The following is a 10,091-nucleotide window of genomic DNA, read 5'->3' on the forward strand; positions in this document are numbered from 1 at the left end:
AAGCTTGGTGCACCTATCTTTGGGCAGTTTTGTCCATTCCTCTTTGCAGCACCTCTCAAGCTCCATCAGGTTGAATGAGGAATGTTGGTGCACAGCCATTTTCAGATCTCTCCACAGATGTTCAATCAGATTAAGGTTTGGGCTTTGGCTGGGCCACTCAAGGACATTCACAGAGTTGTCCTGAAGCCACTCCTTTGATATCTTGGCTGTGTGCTTAGGGTCATTGTCCTGCTGAAAGATGAGCCGTCACTCCAGTCTGAGGTCAAGAGCAGCTCTGGAGCAGGTTTTCATCCAGGATGTCTCTGTACATTGCTGCATTCATCTTTCCCTCAATCCTGACATACTGCCACCACCATGCTTCACTGTGCCTGGTTTGCCTGGTTTCCTCCGAACATGACACCTGGCATTCACACCAACGAGTTCAATCTTTGTTTCATCAGACCAGAGAATTTTGTTTCTCATGGTCTGAGAGTCCTTCGGGTGCCTTTTGGCAAACTTCAGGCGGGCTGCCGTGTGCCATTTACAAAGGAGTGGCTTCCGTCTGGCCACTCTACCATACAGACCTGATTGGTGGATTGCTGCAGAAATGGTTGTCCTTCTGGAAAGTTCTCCTCTCTCCACAGAGGAATGCTGGAGCTCTGACAGTGTGACCATCGGGTTCTTGGTCACATCCCTGAGTAAGGCCTTTCTCCCCCAATCACTCAGTTCAGATGGGCGGCTAGCTCTAGGAAGAGTCCTGGTGGATCCAATCTTCTTCCATTTACGGATGATGGAGGCCACTGTGCTCATTAGGACCTTTAATGTAGACAGGTGTGTGCCTTTCCAAATCATGTCCAGTCAACTGAATTTACCCCAGGTGGACTCCAATTAACCTGTAGAAACATCTCAAGGATGATCAGTGGAAACAAGATGCACCTGAGCTCAGTTTTGAGCTTTATGGCAAAGGCTGTGAATACATGTGATTTCTTTGTTTTATGTGGATAGATAGATAGATAGATTATTAAAAATATATATTACAAATGTTCCAAAATAACTTTTTTCACATTGTTATTATGGGGTACTGTGTGTAGAACTTTGAGGAAAAAATTAAATTAATCCTTTTTGGAATAAGGCTGTAACATAACAGCATGTGGAAAAAATGAAGCACTGTGAATACTTTCTGGATGCACTGTGCATAGTTCAATTTACTTTATCAAACATCATTTTACACATCATGGTCTATATTATATTTTTATTTTATTTATGTATTTATTTTCACTCCAGGTGAAAACTCGGTTTCATTGAATTGGAAATAATAAATCTATTTGAGTGAACCCTTCAGCAGTGAGTCAGTCCAGTAAGATAACACACAATAACACACAAACACATGCACACAGGAACTACCAACACACAATAACAATGACAATTTGAGAGGGAAAAGATGCCAAATTGTGATTATGATGCCAAGTCAAATGTACATTTCATATTGTAATAAAACTACTTAAATTATGAGTTGCGGATGACAGCCAATTAGAGTAGAGCTTCACTGTGACATCAGTTGTTGGTTTCTTCAAAACTGCTTTGTTTCGTGTGTTTATATACATGTTTCTCATATATTATGTAAAAGCTAGCGAGAAGTAAGCACTTCCAAAACTGAAAACATTACTTTGGAACCTATTAACACCTCTGTACTTATTTACAAGACATTTTATGAAGGTTAGCGTGGTAACATCACTTCCTAGTTTAGCGACTTTCAAACTGCTTCCTTTCTGGTATATTGTGTAAAAGCAAGCGAGAGATGAACACTTCTTAAACTTAAAACGCTGTTCTTGTAACCTGATAACACCTCTGGTGTCATTTACAAGACATTTTGCGTTAGCTTGCATGGTAGCTAACTTTCTATGCTAAATTTGTCTTATTAATATTAATACGTGGAAATGCACAGAGGGTGATCTACAAATATTCCTTGATTTGCCCAACATGAATAAATGATGGATTTGAACATGTACAAATTGTATGTAGGATCATAATAATTAACTAAACAACTGCAATTTATAAATAACACAATGCTCATACAGCTGAGGGTATTTTAGCATTGTGTTATATTTAAATAGAGGTGTAAGAGTGTCCATCACATCTACATTACATTACACTAGAAGTCTTTCAGAAAGCGCTGTAACTAGGTTTAAGGATATGATTCCTTCTTTATGTTCTCTAATGTCATATACCAACACAGAGCAGAGTAGCTACCTAAACTCTGTAAGGGAGTTAGAGTATCTCGTCAATAGTTTTACATCCTCATTGAAGACAACTTTGGATGCTGTAGCTCCTCTGAAAAATAGAGCTTTAAATCAGAAGTGTCTGACTCCGTGGTATAACTCACAAACTCGTAGCTTAAAGCTGATAACCCGTAAGTTGGAGAGGAAATGGCGTCTCACTAATTTAGAAGATCTTCACTTAGCCTGGAAAAAGAGTTTGTTGCTCTATAAGAAAGCCCTTCGTGAAGCTAGGACATCTTTCTACTCATCACTAATTGAAGAAAATAAGAACAACCCCAGGTTTCTTTTCAGCACTGTAGCCAGGCTGACAAAGAGTCAGAGCTCTATTGAGCTGAGTATTCCATTAACTTTAACTAGTAATGACTTCATGACTTTCTTTGCTAACAAAATTTTGACTATTAGAGAAAAAATTACTCATAACCATCCCAAAGATGTATCGTTATCTTTGGCTGCTTTCAGTGATGCCGGTATTTGGTTAGACTCTTTCTCTCCGATTGTTCTGTCTGAGTTATTTTCATTAGTTACTTCATCCAAACCATCAACATGCTTATTAGACCCCATTCCTGCCAGGCTGCTCAAGGAAGTCCTACCATTATTTAATGCTTCAATCTTAAATATGATCAATCTATCTTTGTTAGTTGGTTATGTACCACAGGCCTTTAAGGTGGCAGTAATTAAACCATTACTTAAAAAGCCATCACTTGACCCAGCTATCTTAGCTAATTATAGGCCAATCTCCAACCTTCCTTTTCTCTCAAAGATTCTTGAGAGGGTAGTTGTAAAACAGCTAACTGATCACCTGCAGAGGAATGGTCTATTTGAAGAGTTTCAGTCAGGTTTTAGAATTCATCATAGTACAGAAACAGCATTAGTGAAGGTTACAAATGATCTTCTTATGGCTTCGGACAGTGGACTTATCTCTGTGCTTGTTCTGTTGGACCTCAGTGCTGCTTTTGATACTGTTGACCATAAAATTTTATTACAGAGATTAGAGCATGTCATAGGTATTAAAGGCATTGCGCTGCGGTGGTTTGAATCATATTTGTCTAATAGATTACAGTTTGTTCATGTAAATGGGGAATCTTCTTCACAGACTAAAGTTAATTATGGAGTTCCACAAGGTTCTGTGCTAGGACCAATTTTATTCACTTTATACATGCTTCCCTTGGGCAGTATTATTAGACGGTATTGCTTAAATTTTCATTGTTACGCAGATGACACCCAGCTTTATCTATCCATGAAGCCAGAGGATACGCACCAATTAGCTAAACTGCAGGATTGTCTTACAGACATAAAGACATGGATGACCTCTAATTTCCTGCTTTTAAACTCAGATAAAACTGAAGTTATTGTACTTGGCCCCACAAATCTTAGAAGCATGGTGTCTAACCAGATCGTTACTCTGGATGGCATTTCCCTGATCTCTAGTAATACTGTGAGAAATCTTGGAGTTATTTTTGATCAGGATATGTCATTCAAAGCGCATATTAAACAAATATGTAGGACTGCCTTTTTGCATTTACGCAATATCTCTAAAATCAGAAAGGTCTTGTCTCAGAGTGATGCTGAAAAACTAATTCATGCATTTATTTCCTCTAGGCTGGACTATTGTAATTCATTATTATCAGGTTGTCCTAAAAGTTCCCTAAAAAGCCTTCAGTTGGTTCAGAATGCTGCAGCTAGAGTACTGACGGGGACTAGCAGGAGAGAGCATATCTCACCCGTGTTGGCCTCCCTTCATTGGCTTCCTGTTAATGCTAGAATAGAATTTAAAATTCTTCTTCTTACTTATAAGGTTTTGAATAATCAGGTCCCATCTTATCTTAGGGACCTTGTAATACCATATTACCCCATTAGAGCGCTTCGCTCTCAGACTGCGGGCTTACTTGTAGTTCCTAGGGTTTGTAAGAGTAGAATGGGAGGCAGAGCCTTCAGCTTTCAGGCTCCTCTCCTGTGGAACCAGCTCCCAATTCAGATCAGGGAGACAGATACCCTCTCTACTTTTAAGATTAGGCTTAAAACTTTCCTTTTCGCTAAGGCTTATAGTTAGGGCTGGATCGGGTGACCCTGGACCATCCCTTGGTTATGTTGCTTTAGACATAGACTGTGTTTCATAATTATTGTATGGCCTTGCCTTGCAATGTGGAGCGCCTTGGGGCAACTGTTTGTTGTGATTTGGCGCTATACAAGAAAAAAGTTGATTGATTGATTGATCTTTCAAAAGTAGACTTTTAAAAGAGATTTCATTTGGGCTGCCATTTTCTTTGCTGCGATCAGATATCTCAGCTTTGACTTCCTCTGTCTTGTCATGAACTTGACTTTTTAAAAAGATGATTTCATTTGGCCTTTTTCACTCTGATGCTTCCGCATGTCAACTCACGGACTTATTGGTTTTCTTTCTCCTTTTTCACTTTTCAGTTCTCTTGCAGTATACAGTACAAATCTTTGAGTCGCATTGTACTTGGTTGATTTAATGGAGAAAGTGTGCCTTTCTTTCCTTGTAATACTTTCACTGCACCTATTTCAAACTCATCATAAAATATGCATGCAAACACACGTACATTTCATTCTTTATTCATTTTTTATTACCTCTGTTTTGCTCATTTGTGCATCAACCATTTTCTTTTGTGGTCTTGATTTCCATATTTGTCACCTTTCGTGTCCATGAATGTGTATTATTGTTAGGGTTTTTCGTCATTCCATCATTTCCTTTCTCAGTTCTGAATTTTGATTCCTGCAAATTCACAGACCTGCATTTTATTTTGGTGGGAGGAAATTTTTACTGTCTTTTTCTATCCTCTCCCTGCCTCCTTGCTTCCTTCTGTCCTATATCCTCCTCTCCAGCATGTAAACGCAAGGAGGAGGACCGAGGTCAAGAGCGCAACCAGGTGCCAAAGAAACAGCGACTGGTTTTCACCGACCTGCAGCGCCGCACCCTGGTAGCCATCTTCAGAGAAAACCGCCGGCCCTCAAAAGAGATGCAGCTCACCATCTCCCAGCAGCTGGGCCTGGAGCTCTCCACCGTCTCCAACTTCTTCATGAACTCACGCCGTCGTTGTCCGGACCGTTGGGACACCACTGACGAGCACAGCCACGGGGTACAAGGCCACGGCCACATGCACATGCCTCACGGAAACAGCAACAACAATGCCAACGCCTCACCGATTCAACCTGGTACCTCCTCCGCAGCCACTTTCTCTAAGGCCTGAGGGTATCCGGTGCGCTCATTCCAAATCGTACACCACCAATCTTTTTTACTATCTGCTCAGAGTGCTGGATGTGCAGGTGAATCAGATATAAACATGCCTTTTTCTTTTCATCAGAATGTTTAAGGTCTCACTTCAAAAAGTAGCTCCTGTATACCAAAGAACAAGAAGCTTTATGGGCGTCGACCATAATCAACCAAACACGACTTGGAGCAAATCCAATAGAAAACCAAAGAAAATCCATTTAGAGTAACGTAAGAAACAGACTGAACTTCAGCCTTAGAAGTGGAATTGTATTTGCTTTAGGGATTTGCCTGCTGTCAGGAAGTTTACACCAAAGAATCACCCAGAACAAGGAACCAATAGTTTTACGACAGGACAAAACTAAATAAACCAGAAATCATCTTTATCACTGCATGCGTGTGCATGTGTGTATTGTCCACATGCACCAGAGGTGTAAATCCTCTACAGCATTCAGTCTCTCCACTAAGAGCAACAGTGACACCTGCTGGCCATTTAAGCCGCATATGAACATGTCCTGACATGTTTGTGCAGTTACGCATCATATCACAGCGTGCAGCGTAGATTTTAACTTAGCGTTCAAATACATGCAAACAAAACCGTGAACACCAAATGGACTGAATGGAAAGACATAAAAAGTTCATCCGCAGACCCTTTGATATGTATCTGAATGTTCATTTCTAAGACTTCTTTGTACGGCTGCATGTCTGTAGCTAAACAAGAGGTTATTTTCAGGTTACATAAGGAGAACAATCAAGGGATGATGCTCCCCACGTTAGCGAGCGTCATCCCAGAGCGATGGAGCGGGATCCGCTCTGTTCTAGTGGCCAAACACAGAGGTCAAATGTCACAATATAGGATCCTGAGTGCCAATGATGTTTGCCTCTTTATGATAATCAGAGAACAGACGCGACTCGCTCCTTTGCCGTACGTCCCGCCGTGTCCGGCCCGTGTTGGTAACGATATTCACACTGCGAACACTACGGGCACGTTGCCTATTCCATACCTCAGAAAACATGTTGATGTGATCAATACGTACTAAAAGACAATGTAAATGTAAATAATCTTTAATTTCGCCTCACTATCTGTCTGTGTTGTCCCTATCTATCTTATTTACTCGGTATTTATCAATTCTCTCTTTAACCTCTTTTGTGTCCTTTATTTCTCCTTTCTTGATAACACACTGATGCGGGTAAAAATATAGTACCATAGACACACGGTTTCTCTCTCATGACTATTGTGCTATGTTGTGCTGAAACCATATGTAAAGAAGCACCTTGTTGACAAAATGTAAAAAAAATTAAAAGGCTAAACAAAAAGAAGAAGAAGAAGAAGAAGAATCAACACGACTGATTCTATGCACAGACAAGGAAGAGATACCACGAGAACTGTTGGTCATTTGTGAATAGATGGACTGTTTTAGCTGGACTGTGGGATGTGAAGGAACTGTGAAGCCCTTTTGAACTGGACTGTAACTGCATTCCTCTGCTGGTGGTGTATTTGGTTGTCATGAAAACAATCTCATTTCTTGTTTAAATTAATTAATTTTGTTTATTTTTGAGCTGTAAATTTTGGGGGGTGGTTGGAGGGGTGGGGGCGGCAAAGCCACTTGTTGTGTAGCATCTTCTAGCGGGCGATAATCATATTATAGAGGAGCTGCAGAAAGGAGGAAGAAGGGTGCAGAACGGGAGGCAGGAGAGTCAGAGATCCATCATCAGGCTGCAAAGAAAATTCTCACATACCTCCATTGGTTTGTGATCATTACATTAGTGCACAATCACCGAGTCCGTGTTGCAGGGCATCATTTAACACGCATGTCCAGAGGGGTGCAGATGTTGGCTGATCGGTAACACTTTCAAAAAGCAGAGATGTGAGTTCCCGGTGGAATTAATCGTGTATGTGGCTACCTCACAGAATACAGTAGACTGTGACCCTGCCTTCAATACCAAAGATACTTCAGCCTACTGTGTTGACATTGGACCCGGAATGCACCTACACACAGCGACATGCATATGCACACGTTAACAGACAGAAACGTGCTTTTGCACGTGTGCGCACACACACACACACATGCTTTTGCAGGGCAGCTGTGCTGCATGGCAAACACGCTGACAGTACATTTGCATTACATTGCAGAATTTTGTACCTTTTTGAGGATTTCTATCTACATTAACTTTAGGTTTGTCCAAATGCAAAAAAAAAGTAATGCAGAAAATGGCTCAAATGCGCTTAGAGTTGTGAGACAATGGATTTACATCATGGTCTCCGTCTCACAGTTGTATGGATGTGGAAGTTGTCCTCCGCCATTCATACACTACCACAGGGGGATTTCCACTTTCATCTATAGAAATACATGAAACTTTTGTTTCTTTGCAACCTCAATTTAAATAACTGTTTAAGAAAAAAAGTGATAAGTAATGTTTTATTAAATCATGAAACAAAAATCCATATTTTTATAGACTTTTCACAATGCACTGTGTAATATAGATCCTGAGGGGCAAAGTGTGCATGCATACACCGAAAGCAAAGGGACTCTAACAAATATAAATGGACAACACCTTAGTCATGACAATAATAGTGCAGCCGTTTTCATCAGTGTGTATTCCGGTTTGTTGGTTGCTGATGTGAGAGCTGCTTTGCAGGAATTTGGCTTCTGTTCACTTGCTTATTTATGAGCCTTAGTGAAATTCAAATTTCGTATTTGTCCTATTGTCTAAGAATAAATGAAAACAAATTAATCATTTTCAATATATATGTTCGGTATGGGTGTGCAAGAAGTTTGGGACCACACAGCAGTAAAATTAAATAGGCAACTTTTTGTTGTCATTGTAGCTCAGTGGGATAAGTAATTTGGCCACAAATATGCAGAACTGAGTTGTGCACCTGCCTGTGAACAAGACACCTCTTATGCATCATTCCAATCCACCAAGGATGCAAAAGGATACCCTGGGTGGTATCCCATCCAGGGTGAGTCATGGACTCTCATTCGCTTCATGCTAAAGTATCCAGGGTTATGCACTGGTACCCGTGGCAGCGTCTGCACTGGACTTCCAAATCGTCTGTTGCCTCTAATTCTCACTGTGATCACTGCTTTAAAGTTACACTGTATAGCAAGTGTCACAAACCATGAAGTACCCTGGTTTTTCTAAATGTGGTCTTTAATGTTCTGTTTTCCATCATAGGTTAGTTTTTAAAAATAAACCCTACACATTGTCAGTTTGTCTGCGCTGGTGATGTTCACCTAAAAGAACATCACGAACATGATGGGGATACTGATCATCTCACCAGACGATGGCTGTGGTCCAAACCTCCAGTGACCACTGGATGAGGAAGGTGAAAATGTTTTGCCATTTGGACATTTAATGTAGATGGAAGTCTTTAGGAAAAGGAGATGAACGTGTCAGTGTAGACACATCTTCACACAGTTTTTGAAATGAAATGTAGATCTGCCGTGGGGTGTTTGTCATGCGGAAAGAGTTGAGTGCCTTTTGACTTCGACCAGGGGTCAGGCTGCTCTGCACATGCATGCATGCGCGCACACACACACACACGTATACACACACTGTTTAAAGTGAAGTGTGAGCAACACTTGAGGGTCCTCATGCCATTAAAAAGCTGCTTTCACTGGAATCTAGTGAGCACTTTGTTTCATATCACTTAAAAAGTTTGCATTTCACACTTTGATCCCCTTCATGATAACGCTCATGCACACACACTCCCCCAGAGATATTTTTTGTGTAATTTGTAATCCGAGTGTAGGTGTATGTGTGTATGTGTGTATGTGACAGTGTAATGTGCCCTGGGAACGTGCTGCCTCATTGAATCAGTCATTATTACCCCACCACATATGGTCACCACCACCATGCCGGCTGGTCCACATCAGCCTTCTTTGCTGGTCCCTCTGACCAGGGTAGCATCACAACTCAGCAGGCATGTGCAGACAATTCATCTTGATATACCTCAAATCTTTATGTAAACATGACATAGTGAAACAACAATGACAATGTTTAGCAATGAGAGTGACAATAAATCACAACAAAATGATTCTGCTTTTTTTTTAAGGAAATTGTGAAGTACACATAGTTATATGATTTTATTATTTATTCATTATTTATTTTGGACTTCGTTAAGGGCCTGGTCACATGGCACACGGTGAGAGCTGGACGAAGGATAAAAAGTCAAAAAGTCACAAATCGTTGCGAAAAAGTGGATGAGAAATACCCTGCACCTTATCCATCGCTAACAAGCCTGCGACCCAAGACCGAAAAAAGGAACAAAAAACAGAAACTAACAAAAGAAAAATAAAGGGAACGTCGACCTTGACGCTTTAAACAAAATCAAAACCAATCATTCACGATGACATTACCAAAAGCGGGTATAAAACTGAGTGCAGCCAGCCTTGTTCTCATGTCCACAGTACTTGCAGGTGCGGGATTTTGTTTGTCTTCACAACAACAGCGTGTGCACACGCAGGCCAGCCACAAATGGGTGACACGTGCGTACATACATAAAGTATAGATAAAATGTTCTTAACGCTCGCTATTATTTCTGTATGAAACGTTGTTTTTCATCCCAAACATGGACGATTCATTAGTGATACAAGGAT

At 40.7% G+C, this 10,091-nt stretch overlaps 1 protein-coding gene across 2 annotated transcripts in view; it reads left to right on the forward strand.

Annotated features, from left to right (window-relative positions):
- Positions 1-6,826, forward strand: part of onecut3b (one cut homeobox 3b) — a 29,079-nt gene extending 22,253 nt beyond the window's left edge. The window contains exon 2 of one of the 2 annotated variants that reach the window (XM_034184054.1): positions 5,103-6,826. In XM_034184054.1, coding sequence (XP_034039945.1) covers positions 5,103-5,467 — 365 coding nt within the window. In that variant the 3' untranslated portion in view covers positions 5,468-6,826. The remainder of the gene's footprint in view (positions 1-5,102) is intronic. The other variant, XM_034184053.1, reaches the window with a different exon arrangement.
- The last annotated feature ends 3,265 nt before the right edge of the window (positions 6,827-10,091 follow it).

The sequence above is a fragment of the Thalassophryne amazonica genome, chromosome 12, assembly GCF_902500255.1.
Source record: "Thalassophryne amazonica chromosome 12, fThaAma1.1, whole genome shotgun sequence".
Classification (NCBI taxonomy): domain Eukaryota; kingdom Metazoa; phylum Chordata; class Actinopteri; order Batrachoidiformes; family Batrachoididae; genus Thalassophryne; species Thalassophryne amazonica.